General features: G+C 38.6%; 1 protein-coding gene across 1 annotated transcript; it reads right to left on the bottom strand.

The window, feature by feature from the left end:
- Positions 1 to 1,176: 1,176 nt before the first annotated feature.
- On the bottom strand, positions 1,177 to 10,016 carry LOC142378250 (myelin and lymphocyte protein-like). The gene is made up of 4 exons (XM_075462539.1): positions 9,876 to 10,016; positions 6,778 to 6,945; positions 3,941 to 4,066; positions 1,177 to 2,191 (listed from the first exon to the last, which is right to left on the bottom strand). Exons 1-4 carry the CDS (start codon positions 9,963 to 9,965, stop codon positions 2,117 to 2,119), a joined length of 459 nt encoding a protein of 152 aa, XP_075318654.1. The 5' UTR covers positions 9,966 to 10,016; the 3' UTR covers positions 1,177 to 2,116.
- Between the last annotated feature and the right edge of the window lie 9,746 nt (positions 10,017 to 19,762).

The following is a 19,762-nucleotide window of genomic DNA, read 5'->3' on the forward strand; positions in this document are numbered from 1 at the left end:
TGCTGTGTGCAAGTTGTTGTTTTACGTGGAAGGGTTAGCGCTTGCCCCTTAGCCACCACGTATTAGCCTCGCATGACATGCTGTGCGGACAGAGCGATCTCCACACAGGGAGCGCAGATACGCACCTCTCTGTGTCCTACTATCACTATTTGACAACCCCTAGCAATGGAAACACGCTTCAAATGCCCCGGAGTTCCCCTTTAACACACATTTGTCCAGAGGATTCTGAAAACACCACACCATGTTAAGATATGAAGGTAAATACATGAAATAAATGTATGAAATAAAAAGACATCAAATAACAATATAAAATACATAGACAGCGGTTGTGGATCTTGAATACTTCTCAAATTCAGATGGATATTTGTAAAGTTATGAATAAAGAACCAGACAATGTTATTTTCCCGTGTTAACCATGGAAAACATCAGGAAACATTGGTTAACAGTTGCATGACTTCATATAAATGTGTAGTTGCTGAATTCATTTAGATTTAATGATTCAATACTACAGACCACTAGGGGGCAATGTGGCTCCATAGAGAAGTTAGTCATTTTCGCAAAAAATAATTTTTTTCCCCCTTATTATACCTTATTTAACACAGTTTTGTGAATCCGGTGAAACGTCTGTTCCTCGTCTGGCTGGATCAAATCAGATAGGTCTCACCTTTGATTTACATTGTCTAGATAAGAAGGAAGCAACAGTTGGCCTGGTTGCTCTCCAATCGTCATCTAAAAGGGTTCTTTGTTTTTTCAACTTAGTTAGCATTTGGGTGTTAATGCTTTACCCATAAGTTATGGGACAGGTGTAATGGTAAATTCAATGTCTCTTAGAACTGCTTGAGAAACCCCCACAACAGGCTTTCCAATCTGCATTAACCATTTGCCTCACCAAGACACAATAATTGTTTTTAACTATTTGCCTCTTGCACAAACATTACCACACAGGGATGTTTCTGGGGCCTTCCAAAGGTTAAGTTTCATATTAAATCCACACTTGAGTTTGCTACAGATACTTATTTGACAAATTCACAGATTGCAAACTATGCTGCTGAGTTTACTCAAAATAAATTGATAAGGAAACCAAATGAATGAAAATAAGAATTAATAAGATTGCTTATGAACAGTGTGCTACAGACAATTTTTGGAATAAAATTAACAAAAAAAACAACGAAAACGTTTCAAAACAAACACATTTATTTATTTGCAGTTTCCAAAAAATTACAAAAATTAAGCTGACAACTATAAAGGCCTACATGACAAAATAAAAAAAAGGAAATAAATCATCATACACAATCCGGATTCGGTTTTTCAGTTCTGATCCATAATTAATTTAATTCTTATTTCAAATTACATTTAATTTCCCTCTATTTGACAATGATAATACATTTATAAAAAAAATTACAAAACAACCCAGATCTTTTCTTTAATCAGCTGATAGTAAAAGAAGAATACCAACCTAAAGTGCTTTATCAAAGTAAAAACCTAACAAAAACCTGAGCCTGAAAGATGAGTCTGTTGGTGGAGCTTATTGGCTTGTGGGAGCCATGTGCTCTTCACTATACACAGTAATACACAGTAAAAATAATAAAATAGAAACAGAACCTGGTGAACTTTCAACCAGTTGTGTAAGTACATTTACTCAAGTGCTTGAATTTTAAGGTAACAGTTCTTGAATATTAACATTTTATGCTGCTTTTAAGCCTAATTTTAACTGTGATCCTCACTGTCAGTGGATTAGATCTGAGGATTTATTTAAATACAACTTAAATGCAAAGTTAAATGCATAATTTCTTTAACTTTTTTGTTTTACTTCCACAAACTGGACTTTATTGTCTACTTCATGTGTAATCTGTGTTTCTTGTGTTATCTCCCATCTATTGCAGTACTTGCGTTGTAAAAAGTCCAGGGGGGCATCTATGGATCCATTTGTATAAGCTGTCCAAAACAAGCCATCAGGGTAGGCTCAAACTAAATGCTCAACTGTGTGTTAACATCGTACTTCTGACAGATGGATACTGAGATGGTGTGATAAGCCAGATGTTTCTTCACAGTCTCAATGACCATCAGCCCTCCCTTCATTTCAGCATGAGGTCATGAGACTGCAGAGAGAAAAATCCTAGAAAGATTTCCATCGAATTGCAGACAGTATAGTGTGGATAAAGTAGAGGAGTGTGGTCACGTAAGAGAAAACCTGAAAAGACAAAGAGAAACTTAGTGGAGTGTGACGAGCATGGATATAAATTGATAAATTATTGCCACAGCACCATGCAATTAAAGAATTGTTTAACTCATTGATAACTGATCCTCCAGTTCAGGTTAGAAGCTCAAACATTTGATTGATGATGATTTTAATTGTTGTTTGGCTTGTGGAATTCTTTTCTAGGTTCTAGGTTCAAGTAGGCTAACCCAGCTAGGTGTTAAATTCCAGCTGCTGGATCTTCTTACAAACACTGAAATGTTTCCCTCCAAGAAACGTATAAATGGCTTGCAACATATTATCACAGAGGGAAAAGATAATCTTAAGAAAAATACTAAAGGATGTTGTCGAGTGCCGCTGGTTGAATGAGTACTGAGGCTGAGTACTCACTGCAGCTGTCCCAGGTCTAAGTCCCGACTTGTGCAACATTTTGTTGCATGCCTTGCCGCCCTCTCTCAGCCAAATTTCCTATCTCTCCCATTAGTTAAAGGCAGCTTGTGCCAAAAAGGGGTCAGCTCTATGTTCCCATGGCCCATTGGTCCCACATTGCTAAGAATTTTTAGTTTTTTCAAAATTAAGCCCATTGGTCACACATCATAAAGACTTTTAACATTTTTTTTAGGCCCATTGGTCTAAAATTTAGAATTTTAATGAAAGTTTTCACTAATCTTTATTGTCACTTAGCACAGTGAGGGAGGCCCATACAGAATTTTTATGTGGGGTCTGCATGGGAATGTTCCGCAACTACATGAGGAACACATATATCCAATAAATACATTTTATTTTATGGCAGCTTACCACCGGGTCATGAATGACACTGGTCAAGTGCGCCACCCCGGACTGTGATGATATTTTATAGGCCACTTTTTATTGTGTAAAGCCAATTTAGCCATGAAATACATATTATTATTGTTATTATTAGTAGTACCAGTGCAGTTGTAGGTGTTTTTCTACTTTTGGAAATGAAGCTAAAAAAACAGCTGAGGAAATAATAATAAAAAAAAAAATTAAAAAAAAGGTTAGCATGTGCAGGCCAAATGTCTTTACACCTTTTTCGCTATTAGTTTACTCAGAAATGTGAGAACATGGAGTTGTGGGACATAGGGCCTAAGCTGTGGGACCATTGGGCCGTGGGAATAGACACGCTCCCGCCAAAAAAAAACTGCTGAGAGTTTACTGACATGGATTATCTGCTTTAAAACAAGTTCAAAGAAATATCAACTTTAGAAAATAGATTATGCTGGGCAATGTGCTTATTCCCATTCTTGTGTTAAACTGATACTGCTCTCTTGTCTGTAAAACTTCAGTAGGAAGTACTGCAGCTAGAAGTTTAGCTTAGCTAACTTGAGAGAATCTTCAGACAGTCTACAAGGGGACGCAAGAAAACTACAATGAGATGCAATGGGACTATAAAGATGCAAAACCGCCACAAATAAGGTAAAACTACAATGAACAGACAAAAAACTACACAGAAACAAAATGGCCGCAGGGGGACACAAACTACAACAAAAAGATCCAAAACTCTCAATAACAGACACAAAACAACAACGAAGCTCCCATCTACATTGTGTGTATGACAAATCTGTCACTGGATGGAACCATAACAGAACATCTCAATAAAAGCTTTTTTTTGGGTGCCATCAGGTGTGTTTATTACTGAGTGTGGTTTTGTTTTGTTTGTTTGTTTGTTTATAACTTGTATCTGGGTCACATCACCATTGGCTCTTAATAAAAAAGACTCACCACTGCAGAGATGTCCAGCTGGTAGTTTTGGAAGCTACTCCCGTCTTTTATCTCAATGGTCACTTTGGCCAAAGCTACTGAAGCACTGAGGTAGAAGAAGGCCGCAATGGCGTGATACACAAAGTCCTGACCAAGGAGGAAATAAAGAGGAAAACAGGATGAGACAAATAGTTTAATTTTTCATTTAATGGTAGTATCAGCTACAACTACAGCAAGAATGCAGCTTACCGTAACTCCATAAACTCCACCTTAATCTTAACCTCTACCATAACTATTTAAACTTAACACCATAAATTGATTGTTTTCTTTTTTAAAGCCCAGTCTCAGGTTGTCTTTTTATCCAAATGTAGCACAAATTACAACCTAATTTTGATAAAATATGCAAAAACAATACGTGACCATTGTCATTTGAATATGATGGTTGGATTGTTGAGATGAACAGCTGATAGTTTTAAGTCTATTCATCCACCATATAAGATGAGTATGCCATGACCTTAAGTATGAAAAAGAAATCCATTCAAAGCTGAATTTGTGAAAAATACTGTTAAAACCATTACTGTTGTGTCATTTTTCAATATGAGATAGCAATACAATACAATACAATACAATACAACACGATAAAATTGCCTCATAGCAGACGTGAGTCATGTGCATAATGCATCACTAGTCCAATTTTGTTGCAGTTCATTGGATTATTAGCATGTGTTTACATAACAAAAATGTGAATAATATTAAACACACCAATCACTATTTTGTTCGCATAAGATTTTGAAACCAGGAACTTTATATCTCCAAAGATGTTTACTGACTGTACGACAGAGGGTTCCTCACCCTTTCTTATAAACTAAAGCAATGACATCACATATGCAAAAAAAGTTAAACATGTTGGTATATTACATGGATTTTAAATCTTAAACTGTAGGATCACCCTTTAAAATCATATTTCAGTCAATTGCTAAACTAATTTTAAACCTCTGTCCACTGTAAGCAAATAAATCTCACCTTTAACTCATAAAATCCACTGTGGGCTGCACGGTGGTGTGGTGCTTAGCACCGTCGCCTCACAGCAAGAGAGTTAGTGGTTAAAATCCTGGCTGGGATCTTTCTGTGTGCAGTTTACATGTTCTCCCTATGCAAGTTTGTGTTGTCTCTTGGCACTCACACTATTCTTAAGTTCTTAACAATTGAGTTATTTGGCTGTTATTTGGGTAATATCTGTGCATAAACATGGTAAAATAATTTTCATGCGTATTTTCTCTTTTAGTTTTGTATCTTTACAAGAACCTTTATTGCACACAGTAAACTATGAAAGCCTGTTTCCGCCACTTAAAGGTGGGGTAGGGGTTCTTTTTCTGGAGCATTTTTTTACATATTGCTTGAAATACTCTTCACACCCCCATTGCAACCAATTAATTAAAAGTTTTGACACAAATATGAAAAGTTTTAGTGGCCTCTAGAACGAACAATCCAGGAAAAACACTATCCAATCATACTGAACGGACCGTTAACGATGATTGGATTCTGATGCGTCTATCAAACTGCAATCTGCTCCTCCCTCCCCCTCCTTCCCCCTGTGCACGTACCCTGCTCCGTGAACGAATTACGCATCCAGAAGCTTGGCAGGAAGCTAAACTAGAGCCAGCTTGGCTAGCACCTAGCATTATTAAACGTATAGTTAGCATATACTAAATACTAAATACGGCAACGATCGATGCTTGCTGTCAGAACAGCGCTCGTGCACCTTCGTGCTCGTGCGCGTTCATGTACTCTAGAGGCGTGGCTTCGGGGGGAAAGTGAAGAAAAGGGTCGGGACTTTTGACCTGTGTATTTTCAAAATGCAGCTTCGCTGGACTCAAAATCCAGGATCTCCTACCCTACCTTTAATAAAAAGAAATTTAGAAATACTAAGTCAAATTATGGCTGCACGGTGGTGTGGTGGTTAGCACTGTCAGCTCACAGCAAGAGGGTTCCAGGTTCAACTCCCAGCTGGGGCCTTTCTGTGGGGAGTTTGTATGTTCTCCCTGTGCATGTGTACTCTGGCTTTCTCCCACTGTCCAAAAACATTCCCAGTTGGGAATTGAACCTGGAACCCTCTTGCTGTGAGGCAATGGTGCTAAACACCATGCAGCACAAGCAAAATCTTAAAGTCTATATTTCTTATTGTATATGTTAGATCGTATTTGCAGCTGTTGAAAAGAGATTCATTTTTAATTGAAACATGAATTCATTAAAAAATTACTCTGTATGACCTTGGCATTATTACTATCTATATACCCAAGGTGTTTGTTTAGTTTTTATTTCATTTTACTTTCTATATACCCAAAGTGTTTGTTTCGTTTTTATTTCATTTTACTTTCTACATACCCAAAGTGTTTGTTTTGTATTATTTTATTTTACTTTCTAAATACCCAAGGTGTTTTTATTTTTAATTTACTTTCTATATACCCCAGGGGTTTGTGTTGTTTATTTTATTTTACCACCTGCGTACCCAAGGGGTTTGTTTCATTTTTATTTTACTGTCTGTATAGCCAAGGAGTTTGTTTTGTTTTTACTTTATTTTATTTATTTATTATTACTTCTACTCTTTATTCTGGATGTGCCCTCACATTGCCGTTGATATGGAAAATTCAATTAAAATATTTTTGAAAGAAAAGAAACATGAATTCATTGTCATGTGTACAAGATTGCAGCCCTCTCATTTATTTCAAAAATATTTTACTATACACTGGAGTACTTCTTCTACTACCATAAATCAGTCAAGATCCTACAGTTAGAAGTATTATGTTAGTAGTATACATACAGCAGTAGTGCTTGGCTTTGATAAAAAGATAACTTACTGCTGCTGCCCAGCTGCCCTTGTTGTGATGCCCCCCACAGGCAAACACCACCATCCAGATGAAAGTCATGATGAAGCAGAAGACAGAGACAAACATGACCCAGCCCTGAGGATTCGGTGGCACCACGAGTGTGCACGCAACCAGGATCCACACCAGTCCGCCCAAGATCTGCAGAAACACCGGCGACACATGAGAGAACACCCTCGTACACCCTCAAAATAAAAATCCCACATCCTACTGTACCTAACTGTTTTTAAATGTCCTGAACAATCTGCACATTTTATCTGAGAAACAGACAAAACCCCTCCAAAGAATAAAAAGAGAAACAACCAGCAAATACCATTAAGAAGCCTTAACATGCCATTTAAATCGCCTCAGAGATTTATGGATATTGAAAATAACTGCAAGTTCTGTTGGTAGTTATTCTGTAATCTCTAAAATTACAGCTCAGTTGTTCAGCATGATGTGCATTCTAGCAACATCAAAGAGCAGAAATGCAGAATATTAGCTCAGTGATGTCAGCTTTATGCAGAGGCGCACCTTGTCAACAGGCAAGGCATGCAACTGCTGGGAGCCCCTGAGCCACTAGGGGGCCCCCCGAGAGCTGAGGTGCATCAATCAAAGATTGTCCAGTTACTTTATAAACTGTCTCAAACAGTGGCGAACGTTCGTGGTGAACATGTTTTCTTTGAACAGTTAAATTTAAATGATTTAGTCAAAGATTGTCTAGTTAACATGCCATTCTATAATTCCATAATTGCATTGTTGACTTCGTCAAACTCACGTGAAGTTCCACTGTAGGCTATGTTCGCGGAGAACAAGCCCCTCAGAGTGTTTGCGATTGTTGGCAACGTTCGGCGGAAATTCAAGGCTAGTGGAAAATAAAAACCATACTTATGAAATCGATATCATGAAAAGCTTTACTTGTCACAAAGAATCTTTAAATGAACACAATTATTATTGGATGGCCGGCTACAGCCCGTAGATAAATAGCAACAGGCGAATATCAAGTGCCAACGTAGACAACGTAGTCTTTTTTAGTTATTTATTTATTCTTTATATGTATATTTTAAAAATAACAATGTTGTTCATGTTTGGAATATGTTTGGAACATGTTTGGAATAAAAAGAGGTTTTATTTCATACATTTTTCGTTGGTGTCAGATGTTTTGGTGACGAACACTGGTCGGTAGGGCCCCCTAGGATTTTTTTGCTTGGGGCCCCCACAGACTCTAGAATCGCCACTGACTTTATGAGCTTAAACTGTGTTTTTTTCCCGCTAGCAGGCATCTCCCTTTATGTAAACCAAGTTCAATCTCATAGCTGAGCTGGGCCAAACACATGTGACCATAACTTGTATTTGTACTATTTCGTCTGCCTTCTCCTCCCAGCTCGGTCTGCAACACAGAGCAAGGTGTTGTTACCTTCGTTAACTCTACACTTGTAATGAGTGAGAGGCTGCATTATTCATGGCGCTCGACCCTCCTCCACCTGCTGCCATTACTGTTGGATTCCACCTGCTCACGTGCTTTGTTACTGTACGTGTATGTGTACCCTTGAGCTCTTGCATGAGTGAATTTGAAAAAACCGGCAACATTCCGCTGACTTGTTGATGTCCCCTGATGTTAGATTTGTTGTATGAAATCTTTTCAGCTTTCTCATATCAACTTGTGTCATCATCCTGATTACTCCTCCATTATGCAGGCGCATTTCAGGAATAGTATTTGTTCTATCTGTTGTCTGTGACAGTTGGGCCCTCTGACCCTTAACGGGCCTAATGTACATACTTGGCATTTCTTTTAAAGATAAATCTCCTCTTCACATTTACATGAACATTAATGGTGGAGGTTCCAGCTTTCAGTCAGGTAAAGTGGCAAGGCAAGGCAAGGCAATTTTATTTATAGAGCACAATTCGTACACAAGGCAATTCAAAGTGCTTCACAGCTACATAAAATCACAAGAAGGCAATAAAATCATTAAAAAAATAAAATAATAAAATAATAATATTAAAAAATAAATAAATTGAAAAATTAAAATAATAATAATAATGATAAAAATTAAAAAAAACTAAAAAACCCATTAAAAATAATCATTCATTAATTCATTTAAAAGTGAAGAATGCAGATAAAATACTTTTATGTTTTCAGCCTGGATTTAAACATGGTCAAAGTGAACTGCAGCTGCCTGGCTGTACACTCAGCAGTGCTGTGAAGCTTTAAATTAGAGCCCACATTTTGCTGTGCCGCTTGGAATTTAGTCTGCCCAACATTTGCCTGATACAATCTGAAAATGCACTTTTGTTGTAAGCTCTAGCTAATGCGGGCGCATAGAACCAAACAGGTGTGACACTATCTAAAAATGTTTCAGTAATCAGATATGCTTGATTTTCATTACTTGGTATTTGGTTTGTTGCAGAAAACTACTGCAGCTTTTTGCACTTACTGGAGCTTAAGATAATTTTAGGGATGGTTAAACATTCACTTCAGGTACTACTGGCCTTACGTTACTGTAGTGACATATCAAAATGTTTCTAAATGACATTTTTAAAATAAATTGCTTGCAAATCGTTAACACATAAAACATGAACCGCTCCTCAAGAGTTGTTTATGAAATCCCTTTTCACATTACTGTTAAAATGACAGAATCAATCAAATACTACAGTCTCCGTCTCATTGTCTGAAAGCTGTTAGTCTGATCCTACAAGAGTGACATATGAGTAAAGCACAAATATGGAGCCAAATCATGCACTGAAGGCAGAAACCTACCAAACATAAACATTTAATCTCAGTTTCTACCTTTACAGTTTAGGTTTGTTGAGCAAATAACTCTGGAATAGTGTGTCTTTAATTTCAAAGAGTAAAAATAGCCGCTGAGAAAAACTTACTGGATTTGTTGAAATAAATCAAACTGAATCTGAAGTGTTTTCCTTTCTGGAGGAAAAAAACAGACTACGAGTTCACAGAGTCTGTCAAGAGACTTCAGCCTACCCAACAGTTCCACACACTCTGCATACGGCTGTTTTCTACATAGAACTAGTCTGTTCTAGGTGGATATTTTCATCTGTACGTAAAAGCACCTACCACCACTACTACTTCTTACCAGTTCTGGCAGGTACAGGATGTCAGGAATGGTAGTACATATTCCGACTCCGCTGGGGAGGTTCCCCATTGTTGCAGTGTTGGACGCCATCCTCCTGCTGCTGCTGCTGCTGCTGCTGCTGACAGACACACACTGAGGTGGGCTCGCACCTTCAGTGGTTTAAAACCAGGAGGAGCCGACTAGAAAAACCGGAATTCCCATCCGCTGAGAGCACACCACGCTCGGCGGCCCACTGACTCCAGGAATGTTCAGGGTGGTTGAAAGTCAGCTGAAAGTGTCCTGCAGGGTCAGTGTGTGAGACACACGTATCCATGTTTGACTAGTGACTCATTTGTTGCCATGGCAACCTGAAGCAGGTCTGTCCACTAACAGCAACAACAACAAAATGTTATCAGCACCAACGCAGGAGCATTAGGATCAATAACCTGGTTGGTACAAAGGCTTACCTGTATGATTTACTCTTGCCTTTATTTTATTTTTTGCTTGAGGCCTAAAATTAAAGATTGAGAGACTGATTAATTGTATTGAATGCAACTCAGTTGAATGATAGTTCATTAATTCCTTTGCTGCAGTAAAGATTATTGTAATTGGCCCAACACTGCAAAAAGTGAAATCTAAGTAAAAAGAAATATCTTAGATCAAAGGGATATATGCTTATTTTTTGTCCGATAAGATAGTTCTTCTTAGTAAGCAGTTTTTATGTCTGACTGTTTCACTTGTTTTAAGTGTTTCTGTCCTTAATTATCTAAATAAGATATTACAGCTTGTTACTGAGATGTTATGACCTGTTTTGAGTAAGTACATGCTTGAAGTTTCCAAGCTGGTTTCAAGAAATATAAGGCCTAGTGCACACCACTATGTCAAGATAATGGCTCTAGCATTTACTTAATTCAAGAATATTTTTCAATATATTGAGAAAATAGGCCACGTGTATTTAATTAGAATCAAGAAAAATGTACTTGTTATTAGTTAAAATACACTAATTCTAAGGTATTTGTGGGTTAATTGAGATTAAATATTTTTACTTCTTTTGAAAAATCTTGACAAGCCACATTTTCTTGTTCCATTGGCAGATAATTTTGCATTTTTTAAGCAAAATGCACCTAATTTTTGTACTTTTTTTTCTTGTTTTTGAAAGCTGGCTTTTTGCAGTAAAACTGGAAGCTGATTCCACAAGAGCCTGAAAAGTAAAAGCCCCACCTCCCATTTTAGTCCTAAAATTTTCTAGGAATGACCAGGAGGCAAGCAGCCATAGGAGCAGAGATTTCACTTTGGTGGAAGAGGAAAAATTAGAATATTGATATAAAATAGTTGTACCATTATGTTTAGTTTAGTTTAGTTTATTAGCTTATTTGACAGGGGCCATGTACAAGACAGTTCTAGTACCAGAGTTAGCTAAAAAGCTAATTTACATCTGTGTACCATTTGTTGTCTTGTGCTTCTGGACATTGTGTGAAAATGTTTATCAGCTATACTCTGGCTCTCTGTCAGCCTAGCTACAATGGTGAAAAGAAACTTGGGATTGTTCTTATTTTAGTGAATATTTTAGTTTAGAGTATGTTGTTCCACATAAACTCATTGCTTCTTTTTACATTAAATGAGATCTTTCCAGGCTAAGTAGCACTTTTCAGGTTTAATAGAATGGATGTTTGCTTTAAGCACTCTCACCAACTATTTTCTTCCTGAGAGGAGCAACATTATCAAAAACTGAAAACTGAAACTGAGGCTGCGATGCTTTATTTTGTGCATACAACCACTGAAGAAAATATCTTCACAGATAAAATTAGGAAAGTAGCCTTCTATGTATGTGACTGATTTTATGAGGCCTAAAACAAACCAACAAACTACATAAAAAAAACAGAAGTGCTGATAAACAGTATATCGCTACAGCTTTTGCAACATTATATGTGCAAGTCAGCCATGTTGGATTTTCCTGGTTCAAATTTTACATTTCACCTTTAAAGTAAGCATTACTAAAAGACACTAAAGCTAATTTGTAGAGACACCTCACTATTTCACATGCTAACATCAAAGCTCAGCTCTGTTTGCGACCATGCAGTCTTTAACACCTCGCACTGTAAACAACAGAGCCATGGAAACGTCTAGCGTCTCATTTGGCGCCCCGGGGCTGTTGGGCACGTGAGCTCTTGAACAAACACCTTGGATAATCGACTTGCTAGATCTGGTTTCCTAGTGTCATCCTATCCTCCTGCCTGGTAAACTCAGTCCTGATGGAGAAACCACCTCTGAGACATAGGACAAAGACAAAACCCTTGTCTCAAAACTCATCTAGACAGGAAACAAAAGTCTTTCGCTGTTTCTTTAAGTCTACACTCAATACACCTCATCCACTGCAGAATCCACTCGTTGCTAGTAATTTACTGCACCAACATGGCATTTAGAGCAAAACACTCATTCAGTGTCACGTAGGTTTCTATGGAAGCCCGTTTCCGCCACTTAAAGGTGGGGTAGGGGTTCTTTTTCTGGAGCATTTTTTTACACATTGCTTGAAATACTCTTCACACCCCCATTGCAACCAATTGATTAAAAGTTTTGACACAAAAATGAAAAGTTTTAGTGGCCTCTAGAACGTACAATCTAGGAAAAACACTATCCAATCATACTGAACGGACCGTTAACGATGATTGGATTCTGATGCGTCTATCAAACTGCAATCTGCTCCTCCCTCCCCCTCCTTCCCCCTGTGTGCGTACCCTGCTCCGTGAACGAATTACGCATCCAGAAGCTTGGCAGGAAGCTAAACTAGAGCCAGCTTGGCTAGCACCTAGCATTATTAAACGTATAGTTAGCATATACTAAATACTAAATACGGCAACGATCGATGCTTGCTGTCAGAACAGCGCTCGTGCGCGTTCATGTACTCTAGAGGCGTGGCTTCGGGGGAAGAGTGAAGAAAAGGGTTGGGACTTTTGACCTGTGTATTTTCAAAATGCAGCTTCGCTGGACTCAAAATCCAGGATCTCCTACCCTACCTTTAATAAAAATAAATTTAGAGATACTAAGTCATAATTATGAGATACTAAGTCATGAGATACTATCTCATTATTTTGACTTACAATCTCATAATTATGACTTCCATCCATCCATCCATCCATCTTCTGTACCCACTTAATCCGTCGGTCAGGTCGCGGGGGGGCTGAAGCCTTTCCCAGCGGTCATCGGGCGAGAGGCGGGGTACACCCTGGACAGGTCGCCAGTCCATCACAGGGCCACATAGAGACAAACGAGACAAACAACCACACACACGCTCACACTCACTCCTAAGGACAATTTTTTTTAGAGACACCAATTAACCTAACATGCATGTTACATGTCTGTGGGGGCCCCAAGCAAAAAAATCCTAGGGGGCCCTACCGGCCAGTGTTCGTCACCAAAACATCTGACACCAACGAAAAATGTATGAAATAAAACCTTTTTTTTATTCCAAACATGTTCCAAACATGAAAAACATTGTTATTTTTAAAATATACATGTAAAGAATAAATAAATAACTAAAAAAGACTACGTTGTCTACGTTGGCCTGTTGCTATTTATAAACGGGCTGTATCCGGCCATCCAATAATAATTGTGTTCATTTAAAGATTCTTTGTGACAAGTAAAGCTGTTCATGATATCGATTTCATAAGTATGGTTTTTATTTTCCACTAGCCTTGAATTTCCGGCGAACGTTGCCAACAATCGCAAACACTCTGAGGGGCTAGTTCTCCGCGAACATAGCCTACAGTGGAACTTCACGTGAGTTTGACGAAGTCAACAATGCAATTATGGAATATTAGAATGGCATGTTAACTAGACAATCTTTGACTAAATCATTTAAATTTAACTGTTCAAAGAAAACATGTTCCCCACGAACGTTCGCCACTGTTTGAGACAGTTTATAAAGTAACTAGACAATCTTTGATTGAATGCACCTCAGCTCTCGGGGGCCCCCTAGTGGCTCCAAGCAGTTGCCTGCCTTGCTTGTTGACAAGGTGCGCCTCTGTCTAGGAATCCCTTTGTGAACCGTGAAGGATGAATGAGCAATGAAAGCTAAGACACTGAGCTTTCAAGGTTTTGTGTTTAGATCTGGTGTCAACTTGTACACTTCAATACTAAATAATCTGATAAACTAAAACTAAAATTAGAGCCAAATAAGAGACATTCAGAAATAAAAATAAAAAGATATGCTATGCCATGAAAACAATCTAAACTAGTACGGTGATTTAGGATTACAAACCTGCTAAACATCAGCAAGCTAGAATTTGTCACTGCCATGGTTTTCAATTGTTTTACAATTAAACTATACTTTGAAATGTTTTTAATAAAAAGTACAAAATGAAAAAAGTTTTGAGCAATATGGAAATTTTAGGTGTCACTGTCATACATATTTTACGGAGCCCGGTGGAGATCAAACAATATCTTTTTCAGGGGGTTTCAAGAAAGCGTTCTCTCACTTTTCAAAGTGTGCCCTCGCTTTATTAAATCGTGCGCTCGTCTAAATAAAGCGTGCGCGCGTATACATAAACCGTGCGCTCACTGCCCCTCAGTCGTGCCCACATTATATACCTTGTGAGCACAATAAACAAAAGTGTGCCCACGATCTGTAAGACGTGCCCACGACATTCTGTATGGCAACAATAAATCCAAATTGCTTGAAACGTTCGCACGTTGTATTAATTGTGGCCACGAAATCTGTTACCATTACAGTGTGAGCATCTCACCTTTTTAATCTATTTGGAAGTTGCTTGGAATGGAACAGTAAGTGCATTGTGCTATGGCGAATGTATGCCTAAGCAAGTATTATGGGACGAACAGTGTCCCTTAATGTAATGTATAATTCAAGTGCTTGGTCTGGACTGTTTGTCAACTGTAACCCTCGTTCTTGCATTATGCCTGTGCAAAAATCAAATACATCGATGTCGCATGGTATGGAGTCGAGGAAGGTGCATTTCCACTTGCAGACGGTCAGATTGGCTTCATCGAGAGGAAAGAGATGATCTTCAGCCCCCCACAGATGCGGAGCCAGGTGCATTATATCCGGTATTCCAGCCGGAACACCTGGGTTTCTGGACGGACGGATGCGATGTGCATTCCATGTGTCTTGGATGCTGTTCAATTCATCCTGGGGAAAAAATTAACGAATGCAAATAAATATTTTAGGATTTTCATTTGGCTACAGCCCTGACTTGGGCGCCTTACAAGGCAGCCTTGAGAACAGGTGAGGGTGTGTGAAGTACTTTGAGTCAACTAGGCTCATGATGATGCCATGACTGGACGCCAAGGTTGAAAGAATATTCTTGTATTCCATACCTAGCCCATGGTAAACCCTGATTAAGTCCATTTCAAAATGGTGAAGAATCATATCCTGCTGGTAAATTGGGCTCATGATGTTATGAGTGTGGAATCATGGCCACGCTTTGCTTACTTGTGCCCATTTTAATTAGGCTATACATTTCTTAAATAACGTTAACACGTTTTGTGAATCATGACCACGCTTTAGTAAATTGTGGTCACGAGGTATATAACTTTGTTACTACAACGAGAGCACGAAACTACTAAATCGAGCGTTGTATTTCAACGAGAGCACGTTTTGGTTAAATGAGAGCGCACTTTGCAAAGTGAAGACACGTTTCAGTAAATTGTGCTCACGAGGGATGTAACGTGAGTACGACTGTATTACAGCGAGTACACGACATTAGTAATTCGAGCGCACGATTTAGGTAAACGTGCGCTTGCTATATTTTAAGGAGAGCACGGTTTGGTTAAATGAGAGCGCGCTTTTTAAAACGGGTGCACGCTTTCTCGACACCCCAATATATTTCACCTTAAGACTCAAGGGGCTCCGTAATATTTGAGTAAAACAGATGTAAAATAAAATGACAAACAAAAACTGTTTAGTTTTAGCCCATGTCCTAAAACACAGAAGAAAGACAATCTAAACCTTGTGTGAATAATGAGTAATTGGTCGGGCTTTATGAGCTCAGCTTCCAGAAGCATTAAAGGACAAGCCAACAAAAAGGGGGTGGGGCAGAAAAAGAATCTCCACAAAGTTCTGATCCTCCATGCAACCAGGCTCTCAACCCTGATCCCTGGGATTCTGTTTCCACCGAATGATGCAACTTGAGCTGTAGGCAACTTCCTTCTTCTATCCTTTGCTCTTTTGTCCTGCTGATGGTGATATTAGATAGCACACTGTCTCCACATCTAATCTCCAGCTCAGAATACTCAATACTTAATGAAAAGATGACAAATGCTACAGACCAGATCCAGATCCATACCTACAGAGAGCGTTAGTTTGCTCTAAAACCCTTACTACTTAATTCAATTCAGTTTTATTTATATAGCGCCAAATCACAACAAATGTCATCTCAAGGCACTTCAATCATACAGTCCAATACAAGCCAATTACAGTCCAATTCATTATAATAATAATGCAACTTTCACAGGCTTTCGCTGGCTTCAAAAACCAAATATCAATGACTCATTGAAGGATGTATTTTCAAACTTGGTGATTGACAACGTTTGGCTGTGCCGGTCTTGGCACAGCTCTAGAAATGATCCGATGCTCATATATGATTGCCATGTCCATATAAGTCATTGCTGTTGTTTCTGAAAAGTTATAAACTGATAGTCACTGACAGCTGAGCCTTTATGTATAGAAGCATTCACTAACCACTTAAAAACACACAGTGAAGGTTCACAGAGACTTTTACACACAATGCACTTCATAGAGTGGTTTACAAATCAGATTTGTACTTTAGAAATTAACTCCTCCTTTCATTGGGAGGTTTACAAGCCACACTGGTGTCATTCAATTGTTGATTCCCTTTGTTATAAACCCACAAACTCTCACTGGAAAATTGTGATACTGAAGAAGACTAAAGATATGACCAACTTCAATCACTTTTAATCTCTTCTGTGTGCCCACTTTCAGTGGTGGAACCAGTCGCCAATTTGTCAGTCCTCCCCTGTCTTTTGTTTAAAGAGAAGTTGCTTCAAGTATCTACAGCCTTAAAGGGCATCGTCTACTTCTTCATATGGAGGAAAGATTGCTTTATGCATTAGGCAACACTTAATGTTTCAGTAATTAATAATCACAACAGTTTTTGTTTTGTTTTTTTCTACTAAAACATTTGACTTTATATAAAGTCCTTGACCACAGCAGTATTGATCTTTTCATGATTATGTTTTTGCAGTTCTTGTTTAAAGGAGAATTGCGGCCATTTTACAAACATATCCCATCTGTTGCGAGAAATTTTCATGCCCGCTGCGCAAAGTTGTCCGATTGCGCTGATTTCCATGAAAGCGGGCTCTATCGGGCAAGCGTTTAACCTTTCCTGAGGCTCTTAACGTGTATCAAAATACTTTTGACCGAATTGGCCGTGGTGTCAGTAGCAATACAATTCAACCCAGGGGCTAACCATACCATTAGCTAGCACAGACATGATACATTTTGAGATTTCAAAAACAGCGCACCTACCTCTCTCAGCTTCCGTGTTCCACAGGCGTGCGCACAAATTGTTTGCCGAAGTCATACACTATAGTATTCCAAAATTGTCTTTTTGTCCACCAAAAACGACCCTCGGGAACCGAACTACACATTGCCATGTTTGTTATTGTTTCCTATCGAACAGCTAGGTATGACTATAGTGTATGACTTTGGCGATCAATTTGTGCGCACGCCTGTGGAACACGGAAGCTGAGAGAGGTAGGTGCGCTGTTTTTGAAATCTCCAAATGTATAATGTCTGTGCTAGCTAATGGTATGGTTAGCCCCTGGGTTGAATTGTATTGCTACTGACACCACGGCCAATTCGGTCAAAAGTATTTTGATACACCTTAAGAGCCTCAGGAAAAGTTAAAAGCTTGCCCAAAAGAGCCCGCTTTCATGGAAATCAGCGCAAGTTTAATCAGAGAAATAAAGGATTTAATAGTGCTAAAACAGGAAGTTTAATCAGAGAAATAAAGGGTGTAATAGTGCTAAAACAGGAAGTTTAATCAGAGAAATAAAGGGTGTAATAGTGCTAAAACAGGAAGTTTAATCAGAGAAATAAAGGGTTTAATGGTGCTAAAACAGGAAGTTTAATGAAACAGAGCAACTAATCGGTGTAGCAGGAAAAAGGAAAATCTGTTTTATTTGGTTGTCTCAGTTCTGGAGCCACAAGCAGAACAAAAACTGCCGGATGAAAAACAGCAACAGTAAAATGAATGTCTTTGTTAAACAAAAGAGGTAAGAAAACTAATAGTTGTATTATAAACAAGAGACAAAACAAATGCATACCGGGACTGATTTGGACTCTGCTGGCCAGCATGCGGCTCTATACATACCACGTTGTAATCAGTCTATAGCAGTGTTTCCCAAATCTTTTTTCTGGGTACCACTTTTTAAACCTTGATAAATCCTTGTGACCCAATTTACACGAGGCCAAGTTTCTCAGAAAAATTATTTGTGCATTAATAAACATTTATGACTATTATCACAATTTATACTTACTTGCTAGTCTTTAATATTTTAGGTATAAAGCGCTTCGTATCTGATGGGACAGTTGTCTCCTTTGAGAGTCAAAACATCCACACCCTGAATTCTTCTGGCTGTTGTAGAGTTCATAGATATAGCACTTTAATTATTCCACAATGTAACAAGGTGGATACTGAAGCAAAATATTAACAGAATTTCATGGATTTGAATGAGGACACTCTTTTCCCTAAAATTTAATCTTTATATTTTGTAGTTCGAACAAAAGAATATGCTAAATCAATAATTATTTCAGCTGTCATTAATTTTGTAATTTAAATCTGACTTTGCTCTGCTCTGTTGTTGTTGTTTTTTGTTAGTTAGTACTTTGACTGCATCATGTATTTATTGCTGAAAAAGTAACATACTGTGCTTTATCTCAGCAATGTCACTTGAGGGCTGCACACTTTTATCATCAGTTGATCTGACCTGTTTCCTCCTTAAGGAACACTTAGGAATCCAAAGAAGCCAAAGAATCTTTTATGAACCATGAAAATCGAAATATTTCACATAGGTTGTGTCTTTGTCTTTGAAAAAGGTGTGGATGCTGTGGTGGAAATTTTAGTAAGGCACAGAGTCAGTTATTTTCTGAGGAGATAAGATGCTTTAATAATCTTTAATATCTTGCAAGAGAGAACAACACAGTACAGAGTACAGAGCTGCTCTGACCACTTGGGCAAAAACAATTCAGTTATAATACAGATTATTACATAATCTCAATATGTACCATCTTTCCTAGCCTGGCGACGCCATCCTACGTACTTCCGCCCAAAGATTTTGGCTCCGCACATAGTCTGGCCAAATCCCCCTACCTCGGTTCGCTCAGTGTTTTGCCAATTACATTACGTCATTACATTACGGTCATTTTGCAGACGCTTTTAACCAAAGCGACTTACAATAAGTGCGTTCAACATCGGTAGGCAAAAGAACTTCAGGTCACAAGAAATCATAAGTGCATTTCCTTCCACTACCAAACAGCTAAGAGCAAAACTAGTGCTAGAGTAAGTGCGATAACCAACCAGCCTCTCACCAACTGCACACCAGTCACAGCGGGGTGGGGATGCAAACCCTGGTTCGGGTAGGGGGTAATGAAAATATAGAGGGTGCCAGTGGTGGAGGAAACAATAAGTGCGTAAGGAACTAGGACGGCGCAGGTGCTGTCCTAAGAGGGCGGATCAGTTGCGAGTGGTGATGCAGAACTCACGCGCGGAGTCCATTGTAGTCCATATAATTGTAGTTCAACCGCAGCGGAAATAAACATGGCGACGGAAGAACGCTAGAAGCTATCCATGAAGTTGTCTCAACTCTGGAGATCATTACACAATTAAAACGAGAGCAAGAGGAATGCCTCGTCAATTTTGTTAGTGGCAAGG

Source organism: Odontesthes bonariensis, chromosome 4 (genome assembly GCF_027942865.1).
Source record: "Odontesthes bonariensis isolate fOdoBon6 chromosome 4, fOdoBon6.hap1, whole genome shotgun sequence".
NCBI lineage: Eukaryota > Metazoa > Chordata > Actinopteri > Atheriniformes > Atherinopsidae > Odontesthes > Odontesthes bonariensis.